Consider the following 23,981-nt stretch of genomic DNA (forward strand, 5'->3'; position numbering starts at 1 on the left):
GCTGGCCATAACTCTTAACTGGTTATGCTTATAATTTTCTCAAGTATTTTAGGATCTTTTTAGTGGAAACTAACATGAGTAAAATTTTTTAAAAAATATAAACATACCGTTGACTAACCTCTGTATATTGAGGTTCTTTAGCATCTATATCTAGATTAAATTATTGAGGTATAACATGTTTCTATGGCTTCCCTGGTGGCTCAGATGGTAAAGAATCTGCCTGCAGTGCAGAAGACCCAGGTTCAATCCCTGGGTCAGGAAGATCCCCTGGAGAAGGAAATGGCAACCCACTCCAGTATTCTTGCTTGGAGAATTCCATGGATGGAGAAGCCTGGGGGTCTACAGTCCAGGGGGTCTCAAAGAATTGGACACGACTGAGTAACTAACAAACACATGTTTCTATAGAGTTGAACTTTATGTTAGAATGTCAATACCTCTTTTGAGGTTATTTCATAAGTAAAATGTGTTTTGTCTGTATTTAATAAACTGGCAGGAAACTATTTTAAATGTGAATTCATTTAAATTTAACAAGCATTCAGCCATATCTGCCACCAGTGGCCATATTAGGAATTGAGGAAAAACATTCAGAAGTATTTCTAGAGTTTACAAGAAAAGTCATTTGGTTTCATTTTAAAGCATAATATTTAGAAAGCAGTCAAGCGTAACGGGTGAAACCAGAGTATCTTCTTGGTGCTCGTCGCCTGGCCAGAATTTTTATAGAGATTGGGAAGTATTCTTGCAAGGTAATAAAAAAAGAGTATCTACAATATTTTTCCCTCTGTCTACTAATATATACTTTTTCATCAGTGGTTCTTAAATCTTGTGGTAGTTGAATTTTTAACCATATATGTAATTTAATGAAACCACAGATAGGTTTGATTTAGTTAATTTGCTCCTGCTTACAGATCCCCAGCTTGTATGACTCAAATTCAGTTGGTTCTTCTCAGCATTGACATTTGATTCATTAAATGGCTATAGTAAATGGCTTGTAGTATAATATAGAAAACAAATTCAGTTGAATCTTAATTTATAAAATGAAGGTATTAATGAGAGGAGGTGATTGTGGAAGTCTTTTCCTGGCCTAATTTTGTGACTAGTGTTGAAACCCACATTACCTAAAAGTATTTCAACAGTGGAGGAAACAAGACTCATACCTTAACTACTGTTTTGAAATCATCAAGGGTTGGTTTTTAAAAAGTCTTTTAAGAACATGTTTGTTACCCAGTGTCTTAACAAAAAGGAGGGAGTCTTTTTTTGTTTTTCCCCAGGCTTAGAATTTGTGCCAGGATGGCTAAATTGTCAGTGATAGGTGGCTCAGTGGTAAAGAGTACATCTGCTAATGCAGGAGACATGAGTTTGATCCCTGGGTCAGGGAAGCTCCCCTGGAGAAGGAAATGGCAACCCACTCCAGTATTCTTGCCTGGGAAGTCCCATAGACAAAGGAGCCTGGAGGGCTGCAATCCATGGGGTCACAAAAGAGTCGGACATAATTTAGCAACTAAACAGCAATAAGTTTAAAATGTATTCCATTTACAGGTTAGTTATATGGAGTAGCATTTCTGTAATGGGTAACTGGATATAGCTGTGGGATGACAAATAGATACTCAAAGATAAAAAAGAAGCCAGAAAAATTATCAGAAAACAGAATGTATATTTATATGCTTGACAGAGATAGAGTTTTAATTTCCATGATACCATTTTTATGCTTGTCATAGCTCAGATGAAATGCCTACAACATTTTAGGTGTGAATTTGAGACTATTCAGAAAAAAAAAATCAGTTCATAGCAGTTAAGAGCTATATTTTGATCTTATTTCAGAATAGTATTTAGAGAGTTACGATATTGAGGTTAAAGTATTCATTTAGCATGTGTATTTTGGAGAAATTTATTTTTTACTTTGAAATTTCTACTGTAGGTTATTTTTATCCTGAGAACTAGGATGCTGATTTTATTGACCAATAGGAAATTCAGTGAGAGATGCTTCATGTTACCATTTAATGGGGAAAATGGAAGATGGTGATACTCAACCCTCAAAATGAGGTCATTCATTCCCTCCTGTTTCCTGAACAGTTCTCATTGTATCAAATGGAAAAAGAGGGAAATGCCTTTGGTGTGAAAAAAATTAGGACACCTCCTTGTGTTCATACTCTGTGAAGTGGAGTGTTTTAGATGAATGTTTTTGAAGTACACTGGCATTGCTATCTAAAATTGTTACCTGGGAACTCCCACAACATATACTCTTAACAAAAGACACATTACTGAAGGTTTGATTGACAAGATAAAACTGGCTAAAAGGCAGATCTCCTTTGCCTCACTGTCATCTGGGCAGAAGAAAGGTGTAATTTAATGCAGATATTACACCATTAATAGTCATTTTTTTAGTGCTGTTAAGGAAGCCTTATGCTCAATTTGCAGTATAGAAGCTGAGAATATCTTCCTTAGAGAAAAATGCATCATAAATTTTTTAAAGCCACATTGAACTCGTTACTTCCATTCAGAATCTTTGTAGTTTTGTTAGTCACATAGTAAATAATCTAGTAATGTTTTTGAGCTAATATATTGAAATTTCTAGAGTCTTTAAACTTTTTTCATTAAAGGACTATTGTAATATTGAAAATAATGTTTTATAAATTAATACTGTTGAACTCAGAAAGGTAATTCTGTATTTTGTCATCTTTGTAGCAGTTATAACTAGTGTATTTGTTAACTGGCTTGCCAGGTTGCTGTGTGAAGAAAAAGCCAACAAAGGAAAGCTGATGTGCTAGTGTTTAGATAGGCTAGATTTCAGTTATGGCTAATGTAACTGTATAGTAACTACTGGATAATTTTATATAATCAATTAAGAGTTAGAATTGTCCCTTACACTCATAACGCTTTGTAGGCGACACTTCTTGTGACAGCATAATGATCTCTTGAGAGAAAATCACATTTTATTACCACATCTCAGATTTGAGCTGTTGGCAGTTTAGCTAAAAATTTCCTGTGCTACTTTTCCAGACACAATTTGTGTCCTTAGGGTGTTTTATATTCGTTGTCAGAAAGTAGATTTATTGGCACTGTGATGACTATGAATCTGTACAAGCAAAGCAGACAGAGCCCTTTCTTTCTGAATTTTATATAGATTACTCAGGTACAAATATGACTAGTATAATGTCAAATGGAAATTGTAGGATTATGTTTAGAAGTTGAGAACTAATTTTTATAGTGTAAAATAATGACATGTGCACAGTGAATAATCATTGTTGATGGGTGTCTGATAAATTTAACTGTGCTGGCTAACTCCTGTTTGAAACCTGGAATTTTAAAATGTGTTTTATAGTGAATTTTTAAAATATTCTACTACAAGGAGCTTTGTGCTTGGTTTGTTGGTTGTTACATGTTAGCTGTGTACTAAATATATATTTTCTTTGTGAAAGAAATAAAAATGTAATTTTTCTCCCAAAGGGAAGCAGTCACTTCTAATTTTAGTTCTGTCATTCATGATCTAGTGTTCTATGAGAGCATGAATTCAGCCATCTAGCCATACGCATTAATTTAAATTGTAATTTGTGAAAAGATTGAGCCAATATAGGAACATTAAGCTTTTGTTTTTTTAATAAGATATTTAGTTTTTCATTTGTGGCTTTTTTTTGTTTGTTTGCTCTTGTGATTAAGTTGATACTTGAGTTCTGATGATATTCCTGCTTTGTTTTCCAGGCCCTGGGATGTTTACTGTATAAACTTTGTTTCTTCACTCTTCCTTTTGGTGAGAGCCAGGTTGCCATCTGTGACGGCAGCTTTACCATCCCAGACAACTCTCGTTACTCCCATAACATACATTGCTTAATAAGTAAGTACTTGGACAATTTATGAAAAGAATTGTAAGGTACTATATTGTAGGGCCTGATATTTCCGTTCCTTTACCTAAAACTAGTCTTTTAATTTCATGTTATTATAATTTTGTAAAACTACTATAGTGAAGAAATACATTGAAGAGGATGTTCAGGGACTTCCCTGGTGGTCCAGTGGTTGAGACTCTGCCTCCAATGCAGAGGGTGCTGGTTTGACCTCTGGTTGGGGAGCTAGGATTCCACATATCTCAGGGCCATGAAACCAAAACATAAAAACATAAAACAGAAGCAATATTGTAACAGATTCAATAAAGACTTTAAAATTTATCTACATCAAAAAAAACTTCAAGAAAAGATGCTTATAAGACTTTTATAGGAATGAAAGTAGCCTAATTACTGATTAGTATATGGATGTTTTTAAGCTCTAGATAAGCTTTTATAGAACATAGAGATTATGTAATTAAGGAAACTGGAATTTGTGGAAAAACTTAACAGCATAACGTTTCATTATTCAGTCTTTGTACTTTTGAAGTCAAAATAACCTGATCTGTTTCTTCTTTAGATCAAACTATTTCCAATTTAAAATTGTAGTTTATTTGCCACTTTTTTTTTTTTTACTGTTTATTCCTTGTTGATTATAAAACAAGAAAGCAACCTAAAGTGTAATAATCAGAAGGCATAATCTTGTGGACCTTTCATTCCAAAAGAATGCCTCAGTTTTTCTTATAGTCTCTTTTAAGAGTTTTTTCTTCCTTTTTGACAGATACTGTAACTTAATTTCTTGACTATGCACATTGTATAATTTCTGCAAAAGATAATTTGTTATACATTTGGTGATTGACTAACTTTTGTAATTTATGAGGCTCATTTAACTCAAAAAGAAAAAAAAAACAAAAACAGAGCAAACACTCCAAAAGAAAAGCAATCAAAATGGAGCATAAAAGGATATATGTTGCTTCACTTGGCAAACTTATTTAAAGCATAATCTTCTTTGTTTCTTTAAAGAAATCCACATTTCTTTAATGTGGATTTGCTCATACATGTTGGAAATTAGAGGATTATGTCAACTGAACACAAAAATTACACTGCGTCAACTGAACACAAAAATTACACTGCTTCACATAGAGTGTTTTTCCTAGGTGAGGGGAACCAGAGTAATGGCGTAGGGGAGGTGGTGTTATAACTTACAGGGAAAAGGAAATAACCCTAAGCTTGGCTGCTTCACTGCCAGCCTGAACTTTCAGCTCTAATTGGAGAATATTAAACATGAGCGCTTGCACCTGGGGTTTCCTTCACAGAGAGGTCTACCTCTCAGCTTTTGTGTGACTCTCTGCTAATGGATGGCCTCCTGAAGAGCATCCTTGCTGGCTCAGAACTGCACTTTTATCTTGATTGGTGGAGAACCTCCTAGTCTTGTTTTGATATGTTTTTCTGTCCTTCTGACAGCTTTCAGCCAAATAAGCTACCTGCCTGGGCAGTCCAAGTTACCTTTTCAGATACCAATTGATGTTTTTGTCAGTGTTCTGGTGATTGAGCTGTATAGGTTTTCAGTGGTTTGTCCCAGCTCTCTTTTCCCCATTAGCCTTGTTATTTTTAGCTTGCCATTTTGCAGAATGTTTTTTTAAAGAACAAGTATACCTTTTGAGTATATATGAATAAACATCAGACCCATCAGCTGCTTTGTCTTAACCAGTTGCTTTCTTCCTTCATTGCAAAATTTAGGGCATTAGAAGCATGAAAGAACTCTGATTAATTGGAATGCTCAAAAAATAGATTGAGAAATTTCCTTTGGCTGTTGAGTGTTCTAGCCAGTTGAAATTTAACCTTTCTTTGAAGCCCTTGTTATAAATCACCTTATCAGTGGCATGGTTTTGTTGTTAAGTATAATGTTTTTATCACAATTGGACTGAGGATTTTATTGAGAATCTTGCAGTGTCTGCTGATTGCCAAAGGTGGGAGATGGGCAAAAGAGATGAAGGTGGTCAAAAGGTATAAACTTAGAGTTATAAAGTAAGTCCTGAGGATGTAATATACAGCATGTGACTATAGTTAAAAATACTGTACTGTGTACTGTATATTTCAAGGTTGCTAAGACAGTAGATCTTAAAGAGTTCTCATCCCAAGGGAAAACAATGTTTAATTCTGTGAGGTGATAGATATTTACTATATCTACTGTAGTGACCCATTTCATAATACATATATACATAAAATCATTATGTTACTCACATAATGAACTTCTCTGTCTGACCTGGGCTTTCCTGGTAGCTCAGTTGGTAAAGAATCTGCCTGCAATGCAGGAGACCCTGGTTCGATTCCTGGGTCAGGAAAATCCTCTGGATAAGGGATAGGCTACCCACTTCCCTGGTGGTTCAGTTGGTAGAGAATCCGCCTACAATGCGGGAGACCTGGGTTCAGTCCCTGGGTTGGGAAGATTCCCCTGGAGGAGGGCATGGCAACCCACTCCAGTATTCTTGCCTGGAGAATCCCATGGACAGAGCAGCCTGGCGGGCTACTGTCCATGGGGTTGCGAAGAGTAGACACGACTGAGTGACTAAGCACAGCACAGTGCTGTCTGACATATTTTACTTAGCATATTATGCTACCCTCATGTTTATTCATGTTGCAAATGGCAAGATTTCTTTCTCTCTTTTTTAATGACTGAATAATATTCCATTGGTACACACACACACACACACACACACACACAGACACTTCACATTTTCTATTTGCATTCATCCATTGATGGACACAAGTTGCTTTCTTGCCTTGGCTATTGTAAACAATGCTGCAGCGAACTTAGGGGTGCACATATTTTTTTGAGTTTTTGTTTCTTTCAGATACATACTCAGAAGTAGGATTGATGAATTATATGGTAGTTCTTTTTTCAACTTTTGGACATACCTCCATACTGTTTTCCATAGTGGCTGTACCAATTTACATTCCCACCAACATTGCACAAGGGTTTCCTTGTTTCCGCATTCTACCAACACCTGTTGGGCTTCCCAAGTGGCTTAGTGATAAAGAATCTTTCTGTCAATGCAAGAAGACACAGGAGATGCAAGTTCTATCCCTGGGTCAGGAAGATCCCTTGGAGGAGAAAATGGCAGCCGATGCCAGTATTCTTGCCTGGGAAATCCCATGGACAGAGGAGCATGGCAGGCAACAATCTGTGGTGTCACAGAGAGTCAGACATGACTGAGCAACTAACACACACATACATGTATACTTTTAAAAGTTGATTTTATATCTGCAATAGAAGCAAAGTTAATGGGAGTGGTCTTGTGGTGACTCACATGATCATTTTAAGTTGGGTAAACAGGGGTATATTCTAGCTTCTTTGTCTTTTCTAAAAAACTTAGTAACTTGATTCACTTTTAGATCAATTAGACGTGTGTATTCATTAATCAGCAGTCCCCAACCTTTTTGTTACCAGGGACAGCTTCCCTAGTGGCTCAGACAGTAAAGAATCCGCCTGCCAAACAGGTGACCTGGGTTCAATCCCTGGGTCAGGAAGATCCCCTGGAGAAGGAAGTGGCAACCTACTCCAGTATTTTTGCCTGGACAATCCCATGGACAGAAGAGCCTGGCAGGCTATAGTCCATGGGATTGCAAAAGAGTTGGACACAACTTGGCGAGTAAACAGCAACAACAACAACAGACAAACTAAACAGCCTCCAGAAAATGTATTCCCACATGAAAACATGAGCTAGGGGAGTTAGAGGTCCTTTTGTTTGCTTGTAAGATGATGTCAATCCACCGACAGCCTGGTTACTTGATCATTAGGAGATATGCTATGCTTAACTTGAGAGAGAGAGTTACCTGTACAGATATTGGTTAGAAAACATAAAAGCTCAAATTTATTTATTTCTCTTCAATGCTTCTCATCTACTGTAAAAGAAAAGAAATATATATAGGATTGCCTAAAGGATTGCCATTCCTCTCTAGATACTCAACAAACCTTTCCCAAGATTATGCCGTGCCAGGGAAGTGTATTTTCATACCCTCACTGTTCTCTACTCCTGTAGAATTTCTTCTCCTGAACTGCATTTTGTTGTTGTGTCACTGGTCTGCACGAAGGCAGGTGTAAGACCTGACTGTATGTCACTCATTGTAGCTTCTTAGGGACATTGTTCACTCAGTGTGAACCATCTTTAGAAAGAATCAAAGGAGAATTTACGCTTTGCTTTCAGTATTAGACGTGGTGCTTTTTCTTAGCACCTGGTTTGTTTTTAAGAATATTGCAATTCATATAATGGATCATGTTGCCCTATCTGTGTTGACAGCTAGAGAGCTAAGTTTTGCCAGTTTTGGCCCCGCATTGTAGGACCAAACATATGTAATTTCTTTACTGACAACATTATCCCTCTTTTTTTTTTTTCCCTTTCAGCCATTACTTTTTCATTAGTCTTAATTTTCTCACATACTAAAAAAGAATTACAGTTTTGTATGCCACTTCAAGTCCTCTATAGGAAAATATTTATAATTAGCTAGTATTGAAATAAGATTTTAAAGGCCAAATAAACTGAATTATTAGGATAGAAAGTTATAAGTTTATGAATTTTATAAGTTTCTTGTGATTTGTTTCATTTTTACAAATTACATGGATAAGCATGTATAAAAGTTTGTATAAATGTATTCCCATATCATGTACTGTTGTTGCTTCTTAAACAATGTCTGTTGCTATCAAGATAAAATATGATTTTGGCCGATAAAATAAACCTTGTAGATTTTTCAGATCTTTTCTGGAATGAGGTTGAATATCAACTAATAAATATTAGAATTAAATGTTTTGAGTTATTTCATTCTAACAGATGATAAAATAATAAAATATCAATTTTATAAGTGGTATATGTTAGCCTTTTTAAGTGTATAAAACCAAGTGACATGCAGAATATAATAAAACTGAATTCAGAATCTCCCAAATAAATTGTGCTTAGTGTCACTTGCCATACAACCGTGTTTTTAACCAAGTTAACTTATCATGCTGTCGGAGATGTATTACACATTATTTGTTCAAATGTTACTTATGATTGAAAGGATTTAATTTTGATTTGTAATATTACTTATGATTGAAAGGAGGATATAATTTTGATTTGTAATATTAAGGTAGTTATTTATATACTTTTATCTCTGAACACAATTTTGTTAGCAAATTTCAGAATATTGTCTAATTAATGCTGTAAATTTTACATTGCAAATAGGTTTACAAATGATTAGAACACGATAAGAATTTAATCAATGAAGCAGAGTTAGAACATGAAGAATACCATAACAAAATATGGTTTTTTCATGTATAGGATGGAGTATAAATGTCGGCTTTCTTGTAAAATTGTAATTTAGCAAGTAGTTCAAGAAATGTAGTGGCCATTTTGGTTAGAAAAAATGTCAGGCCTTTCAAGCAGTGCTGTAGGATTGGTGTGAAAACGGTTCATGATAGAACCGTCAAACTATGCTTGTATTTCTAAACATGTTGTGGATCAGATCAGATCAGATCAGATCAGTTGCTCAGTCGTGTCCGACTCTTTGCGACCCCATGAATCGCAGCGCGCCAGGCCTCCCTGTCCCTCACCAACTCCCGGAGTTCACTTAGACTCAAGTCCATCGAGTCAGTGATGCCATCCAGCCATCTCATCCTCTGGCGTCCCCTTCTCTTCCTGCCCCCAATCCCTCCCAGCATCAGAGTCTTTTCCAATGAGTCAACTCTTCACATGAGGTGGCCAAAGTACTGGAGTTTCAGCTTTATCATCATTCCTTCCAAAGACATCCCAGGGCTGATCTCCTTCAGAATGGACTGGTTGGATCTCCTTGCAGTCCAAGGGACTCTCAAGAGTCTTCTCCAACACCACAGTTCAAAAGCATCAATTCTTCGGCGCTCAGCCTTCTTTACAGTCCAACTCTCACATCCATACATGACCACTGGAAAAACCATAGCCTTGACTAGACGGACCTTTGTTGGCAAAGTAATGTCTCTGCTTTTGAATATGTTATCTAGGTTGGTCATAACTTTCCTTCCAAGGAGTAAGCGTCTTTTAATTTCATGGCTGCAGTCACCATCTGCAGTGATTTTGGAGCCCAGAAAAATAAAGTCTGGCGCTGTTTCCACTGTTTCCCCATCTATTTCCCATGAAGTGGTGGGACCGGATGCCATGATCTTCGTTTTCTGAATGTTGAGCTTCAAGCCAACTTTTTCACTTTCCACTTTCACTTTCGTCAAGAGGCTTTTGAGTTCCTCTTCACTTTCTGCCATAAAGGTGGTGTCATCTGCATATCTGAGGTTATGATGAATATTGCTGTCATCAGTGTGGGAAGAAAATGTGTTTTAAGAAAACTATAGTGCCAACCCTGTGCTACTTCCCTATACTACTTTGTTAAATAGATTGTAATGCATACAGTTTAGTCTTCTCTTCATAATTCAGAAGCCCTTAAAAATTAATAGATATCTAAAAATATTAGTAGATATGTAAAAATTATTTTAGATAATAGTGAAAATAAGGACCCCTACTATAGCCCAGAAATTTTCTTGAATAATTCCCCAGTGTTGACTAAACTCGCTTTTTGTTTTGTGTCAGAGTCTCAGAAGAGTATTCATATTTGTAATTCATGCTTTCAGTACTGACCTGTCCTAGGGACTCATTTATCTTTAGCTTGCTGCTGCTGCTAAGTCACTTCAGTTGTGTCCGACTCTGTGCAATCCCAGAGACGGCAGCCCACCAGGTTCCCCCATCCCTGGGATTCTCCAGGCAAGAACACTGGAGTGGGTTGCCATTCCCTTCTCCAATGCATGAAAGTGAAAAATGAAAGTGAAGTCGCTCAGTCATGTCCGACTCTTAGCGACCCCATGGATTGCAGCCTACCAGGCTCCTCCATCCATGGGATTTTCCAGGCAAGAGTACTGGAGTGGGATGCCATTGCCTTCTCCGATCTTTAGGATAATGTATAAAATAACCATTTTTGTATTTTCTATAAACATTCCCAAAGTTTACTGGAAGCATCACTAATCTTAGAATGGGAGTATATGTCTTTTTAATGTACCTCTAATTGCTTCTGTGTTCAGTGAAACTTCTTAACATTTTGATTTATTCTTGTAGGGTTCATGCTTGAACCAGATCCAGAGCGGAGACCCGATATATTTCAGGTGTCATATTTTGCATTTAAATTTGCCAAAAAGGATTGTCCAGTCTCCAACATCAATGTAAGTAGTTTGTGTATTATAAGTATCATAAGTATATATGAATTTAAAATCCATTTCATCATGTGTGGGTATATATACTTTCAAAGTCACTTGTTTCATGACAGGTGACCTAATGGTATATATGTAATTAGTACTTTTGATGCAAAGCTGCAGATACAAAGTATATGTGCTGGGGAGCTACAGTGGACTTGATGGCACTGCAGGACACTTTACATCATTGAGGGGATCGCAGTGACATCTCTGAAATAGCACAGACTATTATTAACTATTGAAAAAGCAGGACTGTTAGATTTTTGAGGAGCATAGTGGGGCCGGGGGTGTCATGAAAAATGGCTGAGGTACTCAGTATTCTGTAAACCGAGAAAGTTTGGTTGCCCTTGGTGTACAGAGCATAGGCATTGTAAATGGAGAGAAGTGGGTTCATTTCCACAGGACTGGAAAAGGTCAGTTTTCATTCCCGTCCCAAAGAAAGGCAATGCCAAAGAATGTTCAAACTTCCACACAATTGCAGTCATCTCACATGCTAGCAAAGTAATGCTCAGAATTCTCCAAGCCAGGCTTCAACAGTGTATGAACTGTGAACTTCCAGATGTTCAAGCTGGATTTAGAAAAGGCAAAGGAACTAGAGATCAAATTGCCAATATCTGTTGGATCACAGAAAAAGCAACAGACTTCCAGAAAAACATTTACTTCGGCTTTATTGACTACACCAAAGCCTTTGACTGTGTGGATCACAACAAACTGGAAAAATTCTCAAAGAGGTGGGAATACCAGACCACCTGACCTGCATCCTGAGAAATCTGTATGCAGGTCAAGAAGCAACAGTTAGAACTGGACATGGAACAACAGACTGGTTCCAAATTGAAAAAGGAGTACATTGAGGCTGTATATTGTCACCCTGCTTATTTAACTTCTATGCAGGGTACATCATGTGAAATGCTGGCTGGATGAAGCACGAGCTGGAATGAAGATTCCTAGGAGAAATATCAGTAACCTCAAATATTCAGATGACACCACCCTTTGGCAGAAAGCAAAGAGGAACTAAAGAGCCTCTTGATGAAAGTGAAAGAGGAGAGTAAAAAAGCTGGCTTAAAACTCCATTCAGAAGACTAAGATCATGGTATCCAGTCCCATCACTTCATGGCAAACAGATGGGGAAACAATGGAAACAGTAAGAGACTATTTTCATGGGCTGCAAAATCACTGCAAATGGTGACTGCAGCCATGAAATTAAAAGATGCTTACTCCTTGAAAGAAAAGCTGTGTGCAAGCTAGACAGCATATTAAAAAGCAGAGACATTACTTTGTCAACAAAGGTCTGTCTAGTCAAAGCTATGGTTTTTCCAGTAGTCATGTATGGATGTGAGAGTTGGACCAGAAAGAAAACCAAGTGCCGAAGAATTGATGCTTTTGAACTGTGGTATTGGAGAAGACTCTTGCGAGTCCCTTGGACTGCAAGGAGATCCAGACAGTTCCTCCTAAAGGAGATCAGTCCTGGGTGTTCATTGGGAGGGCTGATGTTGAAGCTGAAACTCCAATACTTTTGCCACCTGATGCGAAGAGCTCACTCATTGGAAAAGACCCTGATGCTGGGAAAGATTGAAGGCAGGAGGAGAAGGGGATGGCAGAGGATGAGATGATTGGATGGCATCACTGACTCGATGGACATTAGTTTGAGCAAGTTCCAGGAGCTGGTGATGGACAGGGAGGCCTGGCATGCTGCAGTCCATGGGATCACCAAGAGTCAGACACAACTGAGGGACTGAACTGAACTGGGCTTGGTTGTGTTTATCAGTGACTGGTTTTGTATATTTTGGGAAGTTACTTTTGTTACTTTTTCTGTAAAACAAGGATGGTAATTATGAGGATTAGAAATAATAACTATAAAACGCAGTGTGTAGTTCAGGGAAGATGTATTATAGCTGATACCATTAAAAGGCTTTGAATTGTATCTGTTGTCTGCACCCTGTCCTTAACTATATTGGATTAACAGTACGTGGCAAGTCTGGTAAGTTTATTAAAGGTCTAGAATCAAACACTGATTTTTAAACTGTTTTCAACTTGAGTGGCCTTTTTCTTATAGGTGTCCTTTGTGAATAACTTAATCCACTCCACTAAGAAAAAAGAAGAAATTTGGTGCCTTTCCTTTTCGATTTTTGAAATTCTTGTTATGTCAGTGTAATATATTCTTGGTTGAAGCTGAAAGTCGTTGCTCACATTCTAGTAATGAATTTTATTTAACATTTGCCTGGATTTTTAGCTTTTCACTCTGCAAACATTTATTGAATACTTACTGTGACATTTTTTGAGTAATTATTGTAAACTGAACACTAGAGAGCAGAAGCAAATGAGTGAAGCCTCTGCTCTTGTTTCCTGGACTTGACAAGCAATGTCATGAAAATTACCACCAGTCTGTGAAACAACACTTTATTCATGTCCTTGGTGTTTGCTGCTTTTTCCAGTGTGTGAAATAGTCATTGTGTGATCCTTTATACCCAGATTATGGGGTATATATATTATACCCATTGGTAAAGTGGGTATACTAAATATATATTATAATATCGTTCTGTTTATTTTCCAAGGGTTTCTCTGGAACACAAATAAGGAAGTGACATTTGTGTGTAACACATAGTGATGTTTGCAGATTAGATTGGGCAAAATATGTGTCAATTTGTACAAAGTGAAGAGGTGAAGAAATAGTTTTTCACAGACAGTGCTCTTAAAGTTTAAGAATATATTTGTAGTGTTTCAGTAAAACTTTCTGCAATTGAAATGAAAACAAATGAAAAGTTTTATTTTTTTTTTCCAAGAATTCTCCTATTCCTTCAACTCTTCCTGAGCCGATGACTGCTAGTGAAGCAGCTTCTAGGAAAAGCCAAATAAAAGCCAGGTAGGCAAAGCTATGCTGAAATTTGAAAAGGCATTTATTAAAAAAAAAAAGGGAGGGGGAACAGTACTCATTTTTAATCCTAGCAGATGTCATTGATTAAATAGCGTCTTCACCCACAAAAAATACTGTATTCCTTACTGCATGTGGTATGATGTTGAGACAGCAAGTTCGAAATAAGCTTTTTTGTATGAGATAACAGGGTTTGACAGTAGTTTCACTTGAACTTCTCCCTCTCCACCTTCATGAGGTGATTGTGTAATTGGTGATGTTATGTTGGGTCATCTTATGAGTGGCACTTGTCATTATTTCATCACATGACAACTAATTTATGAAATATTATGTTTCATTTTATTTGCAATGACCTTTTATTGATTTACGAAAAGAAGAGCTGTATGTAATTTACAATGAATAGTTACAGTGGCAACATTTTTAAGACCAATAGAGGAATATTTGTTGTTCAGTCTCTCAGTCGTGTCTGACTCTTTGAGACTCATGGAATATTACAGTGTTTTGAATAATTTTATAGTTATTCACTGCATTAGTGTTTGATCAGATTATGTAGGTTAAGGCCTAAATTTGAGTAATGATTGAATTAATGATAACTTTTTCTCCTCATGCTTTTTTTTTGATTTTAAAAGTGAATAGACAGGACTGTATTTTAGATTATCACATAGGTATAGTTTTATATTTGGGGAGATTTCTCGATCACAGCTGATTTTTGTATTGTATTTCACTTATGCAAAGTATTTTGACATGAAATACATAAAACCATTTGTCACACACTTGTTATATGCAGGATCTAGATATGGAGAACACAAAGAAAAAGCAGCAGTGTATTTCTAAGGAGTTCATAATCAAGTGAAGATACACCAGCGAACAGTTACAACTTGCAGGTGATCAGGCAGCTGTGAGAGTGGAGGAAGGGAAAGACTGGGCACGGAGGACAGGAGCACAGGGGAATCCTTTCCCTGGGGGTGGGGGTTGCTAAACTCTTTCTTGAAGAATGAATAGTCTAGTCATTTGGAGTAATGGGTAGGAAGCTATGACAGGCAGACCTTTCAGGTGAGAATAGCCTTTGTGAAGCTGCAAGACTGGAGCATAATAAGGGCACATCTACAGGAGGTTGGGAAATGAAGCTGAGGAGGTAGGTGAATGTCAGTCATGAGCAACTTTATTCTGAGAAGTTTGGATTTTGGCCCTTAGGCAGGTGAATTTTCAACCTTATAATCAGTTTGCTTTTTGGAACTTGGTTGTGAGATGTGTTAGAAATAATCTGCTATTTGTAAATTGTTGAAATATCCATTGGGAATGACTTAATTTTTAAAAAAGATATAGCATCACTCTAAAACTGTTATCTCATTCATTTGAATTTAAAATACTCTTGAGTAAGAGACAAAGGAGTAAAGTTACATCTAACTTGCAGGGAGGGATCCAGCACGACTGACTGTCTTACTCATAATATAGCTGGAGTTAACAGCTGCTGTTATAGTTGAATGGTCATTATGAATTATTGTCAGACTTGTCAGCTAGTTTTATTGTTGTCTTTTAAAATAATTATTTTGTCAATGATTAAATCTTTAAGTAAGTATAAATTTTTTAAAAAGCATGAGTCAGTTGAAAAATAATGCTTTGAATGTCTTTTCACCATGACACAAGCTATAGCTATATAGTTACAAACAAATGAAATAGTTAACAAAAATTCACAGTGCTATTCATAGTATGTTAAACTATATATTATGTATACTACATAATAGGGTTCATTGGTCCTTACTGGTCAATAATATAAATTTACTTTTTATTGATAGTATCAGTAAAGAACTTGAAAAATTATAAATGGTAAAAAATTAATCTTTTTTTTCCATGTAAAAGGCGTATTCCAATGAGGGGAAGAAGGGGAGTCTTTAAATAGCCAGTATTATTTACATGTTTTAAAACTTTTATGAAGTTTTAAAACTTTTATCTGCCTGCCCTACCTTCAATCTGTGAACTTTTTGTTTTACTTCTTAAAAGTTCCTTTCCATCCTCCCAAATTTGCATCTGCTCTTGGGACTGTTACACATGTGAAACTTATATGATTTGTATCTTCAGGATGGCAGGGTTGAGAATCACTGTCCTGGCAGATGGAAACACTGAAGGATTTTAAGAGAAGAGGGAGTTTATATTTTAGGAAGATTGTTCAGGTTAGTGAGCAGGAAAGAAAAGAAAGCAAAACAAAAGAAAAATCAGCTCTGTGTCAACTACAATAGTGCAAATGAGGTTGTATAGCAGTGTTGATACCAATAATTACTCAGTTTTTCATTTCAGTTAAATTTGTATTTTCACTTTGCCTAATTCATCTAGGCATTTTCTTCCCATTTTTTTCACAGGCTGTTTAATGTCTTTTACTATCTGATTAAGTCGTATTTATTTTTGTACCTCCAGTTCTCACCTGAGCCTTCTCTAGCCAAGTTAGGTTAAAGGTAGAATAACTCCTCTGTCGAACTCTTGACATTACTAGTGTTAGTGCTAATTATTTTTTCTGTGTTTTATTTTCATGAACATGTGCCATATCTTCCTAGGGAGACTATAAATTCTTTGAAGACTGGGTACTGTCATGTTTGCAGGGTATCAGTAACAGTGATTGTATAATAGATACTGGTGCATTCAGTTCAGTTCAGTCTCTGAGTCGTATCTGACTCTTTGCGACCCCATGAATGGCAGCACACCAGGCCTTCCTGTCAATCACCAGCTCCCGGAGTTCACTCAAACTCATGTCCATCGAGTCGGTGATGCCATCCAGCCATCTCATCCTCTGGCGTCCCCTTCTCCTCCTGCCCCCAACCCCTCCCAGCATCAGAATCTTTTCTCATGAGTCAGCTCTTCTCATGAGGTGGCCAAAGTACTGGAGTTTCAGCTTTAGCATCAGTCCTTCCAAAGAACACCCAGGACGGATCTCCTTTAGAATGGACTGCTTGGATCTCCTTGCAGTCCAAGGGACTCTCGAGTCTTCTCCAACACCACAGTTCAAAAGCATCAATTCTTTGCATTAGGGAAATAAATTAGGCAACGCTAGACTAAAACAATTGAGCCACCAGGGAAGTCTGCACAGCTTTTCGATATGGTTTTTAGAGGTTTGTTGTGCTTGTGTGTGTTGTGAATCCTCTGTGGAGTGATTTATAATAAAATCAGAACAAGGCAGGATGAGGCTTTGCCTATACTACCCCTGAATAAAGAATGGTTAGACAATAGAAAGACTGTATATAATATTTCCACCAGATTGCTTGAGTTTAGAGAGTATAGCATGGGCTTTAGTGCCTGCCACATCCATAATTTGAACTCAATAAATACTTGTTTAGATTAAATGAGATAATTGGTTATATGCACATATGATCTTTTATTGCCTTAAGTTTAGTTCAGTTTTCATTGTATCATCTGCATTCCGTCTAAAACATAAATACTATTTTCAGAAAACTGCCCGTATGCAATGTGTTTCTATGATTTTCCAAAGTCTTTCTATTCAATTTCACTTCCTTTCTTTCTGAGAAGATAGTTGTTGACAGGGCTCCCTCTTGTGGTGTCTACAGATAGAGGAGAAAATGACAAATCTGTGCAGTAGACAGATCTATAGGTCTGTTAAGGTAGACAGGGGAGAAGGCAATGGCAACCCACTCCAGTACTCTTGCCTGGAAAATCCCATGGATGGAGGAGCCTGGCAGGCTGCAGTCCACGGGGTCGCCAAGAGTCGGACATGACTGAGCGACTTCACTTTCACTTTCCACTTTCATGCATTGGAGAAGGAAATGGCAACCCACTCCAGTGTTCTTGCCTGGAGAATCCTAGGGACGGCGGAGCCTGGTGGGCTGCCGTCCATGGGGTTGCACAGAGTCAGACACAACTGAAGTGACTTAGCTTAGTAAGGTAGACAGGACTTTCTCTACATGCCGCAGATGTCTCCTTGACGAATCATTCATACGCAGAAATTTTAAGTGTCAGGTCATTTGAAAATGTGCTAAGGGAACTTGGTAAAGAGATTTTATTGCAGTCCTTTTGAAAAATGAACTTAGACCTATTAAAAAGTATGAGTTTTTGTACTGAATTTATAAAAAGCAGAGTTGATAATTACGTAAGTTAAACATTTTTTGTGGCTTTTTTGGAAAAAGAAGTGTCTTCTCAGATTATATTTAGTGTTTCCTGATTTCCATTTAACCACTCAAATCTGTGACCTAAACTAGGTTCTAGTGTGAAAACTTTTATATAATTTCCATTCAGTGTTTTAAGTCAAGCGACGATAAAGATTCAAAAAGATGAAGGTGAGCCGGTAGCTCCACCTGTTACAAGTTTTGGTTTCTTTTGTTTTATGTGCCCTAGGGCATATTCCTTCTTTCTTAGGCCGAGTCCAAGCTAAGGAAGACTGTTACTTGTTGTTTATTTTTATTTTTCTGACTGGTTTAGAAAGTTGGCTCTCAATTTTGTCTAAAACCTTACTGAGAAGGCTTCTGTGTGTTTATTTTATCTCCTTAAGAGCAATCCTGAGGTCTTTTTTTCCTGCCAGCTTCAGTGGCAGACTATGAGTGGAAGCAATCTGGTTTGAGGAAGTTGGTTCATTTTATTTCATTTACTTCCTTATCTTTATTAACATTTAATACTTGATAATGAGACTTAGGAAGAAGCCAAGAGGACTAACATGATCATCAATAATAATAAATATGCACCTGCTGAAATAGATGCTTCATAGAACAAATAGTAAGTTAGAAATAATCCCAGTATTTGGAATGACATGTCCTCTTCTGTTGTAGAATAACAGACACCATTGGACCAACAGAAACCTCAATTGCACCAAGGCAGAGACCAAAGGCCAATTCTACTACTGCCACTCCCAGTGTGCTGACCATTCAAAGTTCAGCAACACCTGTTAAAGTCCCTGCTCCCGATGAATTCGGTAATCACAGACCAAAAGGTAATACAGCCCTGCCATCCTCGTCCCCTTTATAGTTGGTTTACATAAACCTTTTATGGCTTGGTTACTTAGCAGTGTAAATTATTGGCAGACTTATTGTGAAGCAGGTATATTACATAGTACTTTAAAAAACATAAAGCTACTAATGTGTAATAAACTCTGTTAGTTATTTTCCTAATGTTCTCAGCAATGTTAAGTTACTGGCAGTATAAAAGTATGGTACAAAAAGCTTACAACTTGCTCATCCCTAGAGTCATCATCAACTAGTAGGGTTTGAAGTTGATACTAAAGTTCTTGTGTTATATTGGAAAGGAAGAATTTGAAACTCTAGCCTTACAAAGCATTTGTGTAAAATTGTTTTCAACCAGTATGTTTTAAATTAGGATATTCTTAACGGGCTTCCTCGGTGGTGCAGTGGTAAAGAATCTGCTTGCCAGTGCAGGAGATGCAGAAGATGTGGATTCAGTCCCTGGGTTGGGAAGATCTGCTGGAGTAGGAAATGGCAACCCAGTGTAGTATCCTTGCCTGGAAAATTCCATGGACAGAGGAGCCTGAAAGGCTGCAGTCCATGAGGTTGCAGAGTCGAGCATGACTAAACAACTGAGCACTCACACACAGTGCTTAAAAACCCACGTGTGGAGTCTCGTGAACCTGAATTTCAGTCCTGTATCTTCTGCTTTTTAGTAACATGTATTATGAAAATATAGGATTGCTGTGAAGATTAAATGACTGCTCATTGTAATGCTTGCCATGTAATATGTCCTTCAGAAATGTTCACTATTAACTATTATTACTACTATTAAGTAAAATATATGCTCAAGAAGACAGTATATTATCTGATGTCACATATGCCTGTGGTGATCAGGTATACCCGACGGAGGAGTATTCTATTGAAAAGGGAAAATAGGGAAATACGAAGTCTTTATGTCTCATTCCCGTTTTACCATTTCTTAGCTTCACTGTTGTCTCTTCTGTAAAATGGGAAAACAGCTATTCTGTTTTAAAGAGTAAATAACAAGGTGTATTGTATCTTGGAAAATTCTGTTTCATAGTAAGCATTCAATGTTAATTTCCCTTTTTATACCTTTCTGGGTTGGGGATGCTACTTATCATTTATTTCAGCCCTTCAGCCAGAGACCACTAGGAACACACTTATATTTGAATAAATTTTATTACTCAGATACCCTGGAAATCTGTGGGAGTATCTCAGTAAGAAGGTATCTGAAAAGACTTATGAAAGGGGTTGGGCTTGTTTTTGGTAATTTGGGGGAGGTAGGGATATAATATCATTATGTAGAAGGAGAGATGGAAAAGCCTCATTTGGAAATGAAGCAGCATTCAGTCACATTGACCAGGATTGAGAGAAGTTTGGTCATTTTTGTGATTTGGACAGTGTTCCTGATTTTGCCAGTGTTGAGACATGATTATGGAGTGGGCTTGTCATGATCCATCACTGTCACAGGATAGCCTTGTCTGATGCTGCTGTTCTGTAAAACTGTTCACATTTATCAGGAGAATCTTCCATGCAGGGGTGTCAGGCTTGTCTCCCCATGTCAGGGGCAGTACTTCTTCTTACATGCTTCCAGTTTAAGTTGGGGAAAAAAAACCCCTTCCCCCATATGTATACATCTCTTAAGATTTCTTTTCCCATTAAATCTTACATAAAAGTAACACATGAATAAAATTAAAAAAAAATTCATACAAAGAAGTAATATTCAGAAAACTGTAGATATCTCCATTCTTTTTCTTCCTGGAGTAGACTAGCAACAGTTTGGTGTACCTCCTCCCAGTCCTTTTTGTGTTTTTGCATGTGTCAACACAGATGTAAAAAATTCATGTTGGGTTAAATACAAATGCATTCATACTTGATACAGCTTGATTTTTTATAAACTTAGTATGCTTTGCGGGGGCCTCCCAGGTGGCTCAGTGGTAGAGAATCTGCCTGCCAATACAGGAGACCTGGGTTTGATTCCAGGATTGGGAAGATCCCCTGGAGAAAGAAATGGCAACCCACTCCAGTATTCTTGCTTGGGAAATCCCATGGACGGAGGATCCTGGCCAACTATAGTCCATGGGGTCACAGAAGAGTGGGACATGACTTAGAGATTCAGTAACAACAATAAACTTTGGAGAGCTATGCATAAATCTGTATGCATAGTGCATAGAGCTTCCTTGTATTTTTATAAACACTTTTAAGAATAATTTAAAAGGAACATGCATATTCTTATAATTTTAAGAGTCATTTTTCAGTCATGTCTGACTCCTTGTGACCCCATGGACTGCAGCATGGCAGGCTTCCCCGTCCTTCACCGTCTCCCAGAGCTTGCTCAAACCCATGTCCATCGAGTCGGTGATGCCACCCAACCATCTTGTCCTCTGTCGTCCCCTCCTCCTGCCTTCAGTCTTTCCCAGCATCAGGGTCTTTTCTAATGAGTCGGCTCTTTGCATCACGTGGCCAAAGGTGCATACAGGTTCCTTGTATTTTATAAACATTTTCAAGAATAATTAAAAGAAACATGCATTTTCTTATAATTGGAAGAGTTCAGTTCATTTCAGTTCAGTCGCTCAGTCGTGTCTGACTCTTTGCGACCCCATGAACTGCAGCACACCAGGCCTCCCTGTCCGTCACCAACTCCTAGAGTCCACCCAAACCCATGTCCATTGAGTTGGTGATGCTATCCAACCATCTCATCCTCTGTCATCCCCTTATCCTCCTGCCTTCAATCTTTCCCAGCATCAGGGTCTTTTCTAATGAGTCAGCTCTTTGCATCAGGTGACCAAAGTATTGGAGTTTCAGCTGCAACATCAGTCCTTCCAATGAACAGCCAGGACTGATCTCCTTTAGGATGGACTGCTTGGATCTCCTTGCAGTCCAAGGGACTCTCAAGAGTCTTCTCCAACACCACAGTTCAAAAGCATCAATTCTTCAGTGCTCAGCTTTCTTCACAGTCCAACTCTCACATCCATACATGACCACTGGAAAAACCATAGCCTTGACTAGACGGAACTTTGTTGACAAAGTAATGTCTCTGCTTTTTAATATGCTATCTAGGTTGGTCATAACTTTTCTTTAGAAGAGTTAGAAATAGTCATAAAACTATCTTCATAGAGATGCTGTATTTAAGGCCTATGGAGGTTTGAGGACATTAACATTGATGAGAAAGAGTTCTTCTCTTTCTCCTTGCATGCTCCCTCCTTTTCCCCCTTAGGATTGAATAGTCACATATGAATTTACAGTAACTTGTTGGAAGAGAATATAGAAATTATCGTCATTTCCTCTTTTGAAGTTGTGTATTTCATCCTCTTTAGGTTATTTCCGAAGTTTATTTGTAGGGTTTTCCTGTGGTACGGTTTATAAAGCTTATAAATAAATGCCTATTTAGGAGCCAGTGTTAGTAGATTTTTCTACAGTAGCATTTAATTTTGAATATCTGTTATTTAAAAAGTTCTTTGGGGCGCTAAAATAAATAATAAGACTTCACCCCATCTCTCAGGGGTACTAGTTAGGAAATAGCCATGTAAACAGTTAATGTGTGCAGTGCGGAAATAAATGTTATAAAACCAAGTGGAAGCTTTAGATGAAAGAACAAGGAGGAGAGATTTGAGATAATTTTAAAGGATAACAACAGTTGCAGTGTGTGGAAACTGGCATTTTGGTTAGAGAATCCTGTCAGCAAACACGCAGACTCAGGATGCAGACTCAGACTCATCATACAGTTGAGAAATGTGGAACGTTTCAAACTGGCCTGGCTGGTGTGTCCATGGAGAGAGAGTGGAAAATGACGTGTTTCTAAGATAGCGACTTGTTCATGAGTTGTAACTGTCCAAATTAACTTTCATGAATTCTTTTGCTATAGTAAATAATCTATTTAGACTACATTCATATGGAAGTTTCTATAAAATAAGGATATAATGCCTTGGTTAATGACTACTGAAATGAGTGTTTTGAAATCCAACCATTTTATTGAAATCATGAGTATTTTTCATTTTTACTCCATGAAATGGAGTATATTTGCTTTGCAGTGTTGTATTAGTTTCTGCTATGCAACGAGGTGAATCAGCTCTACCTATACATACATCGGCCCTTTTTTGCCGTCCTTCTCATTTAGGTCAGCACAGAACATTGAGCAGAGTGCCCTGTGCTATACAGTAGCTTCTCATTAGTTATCTGTTTTATACGTGATAGTGTATGTATTTCAGTTCCAATTTTCCTATCCATCCTACCCCCTTGAAATCATGATTATATTCATATAAGTTTTTGAAAACCTCTTTTAGGACCACTGAAACCTGGAAATGGCCCTGAGATTTTACTGGGTCAGGGGCCCACTCAGCAGCCTCCACAGCAGCATCGAGTCCTTCAGCAGCTACAGCAGGGAGACTGGAGACTGCAGCAGCTTCATCTGCAGCACCGCCATCCTCACCAGCAGCAGCAGCTTCTTCAGGATGCTTATATGCAGCAGGTGATTCTGTTACTTGAGATGCAGAAGTATCTGTATCTTTTGTATATATAGCTTATATAGCTGTGAGATTCTTGCCAATTGTAAAAAGCAGTGAATTCCCTTTTGTATCATGGGTGCGTTAAACGGTGGACTGAAATAAACAGTTTGCTCAGTTTCCTGCTTATTAAAGAAAATGCATTTTATTTGCATTCTGTGAGATACTTCAGAATGCTCTGTGGAAATAGGCTGCATTTTGGCTTTACGAAGCAAAGAATGTTCACCCAGTCATTTGGCACCACAAAAAAGTACTGCAGTTTATGATGAGCAGTATCTTTTGAGTTCATATATATATATATATATATATATATATATATATAGACTAATAATGTTGTTGAAAAGGTGGTATTAGGCTTTCAGAGGTAGCATTGTCTTGGGTTCTTGTTCTTATTTTTATATTTTTCTTTTTTTGCCTGTGTTGGGTTATGTGTGTGTTATGTATGTGTGTAGGTGTATGGGGGTCAGCATTTAGAAGGGACATAGAAAAAAATGACCTTGACTTCTGTTTTGTCCTTTGCCTCATCAGAACCTGCAGATTTCTAGTGTCACTAAGCTATTTTAAATTAATGGCTGTTGTTATCATCTTTCTATCATTTCCTGAACTATTTTTGAGCCAATTGTATGCATAACACTTCTT

The 23,981-nt window shown here is 37.5% G+C and overlaps 1 protein-coding gene across 3 annotated transcripts in view; it reads left to right on the forward strand.

The window, feature by feature from the left end:
- Window positions 1-23,981, forward strand: part of BMP2K (BMP2 inducible kinase) — a 118,284-nt gene that overhangs the window by 64,183 nt on the left and 30,120 nt on the right. For all 3 annotated transcript variants that reach the window (NM_001304265.2, XM_024993099.2, XM_024993098.2), the window contains 5 exons: window positions 3,697-3,829; window positions 10,919-11,022; window positions 13,833-13,912; window positions 18,688-18,848; window positions 23,124-23,308. In NM_001304265.2, coding sequence (NP_001291194.2) covers window positions 3,697-3,829; window positions 10,919-11,022; window positions 13,833-13,912; window positions 18,688-18,848; window positions 23,124-23,308 — 663 coding nt within the window. The remainder of the gene's footprint in view (window positions 1-3,696; window positions 3,830-10,918; window positions 11,023-13,832; window positions 13,913-18,687; window positions 18,849-23,123; window positions 23,309-23,981) is intronic.

This window comes from Bos taurus, chromosome 6 (assembly GCF_002263795.3).
Source record: "Bos taurus isolate L1 Dominette 01449 registration number 42190680 breed Hereford chromosome 6, ARS-UCD2.0, whole genome shotgun sequence".
Classification (NCBI taxonomy): Eukaryota; Metazoa; Chordata; class Mammalia; order Artiodactyla; family Bovidae; genus Bos; species Bos taurus.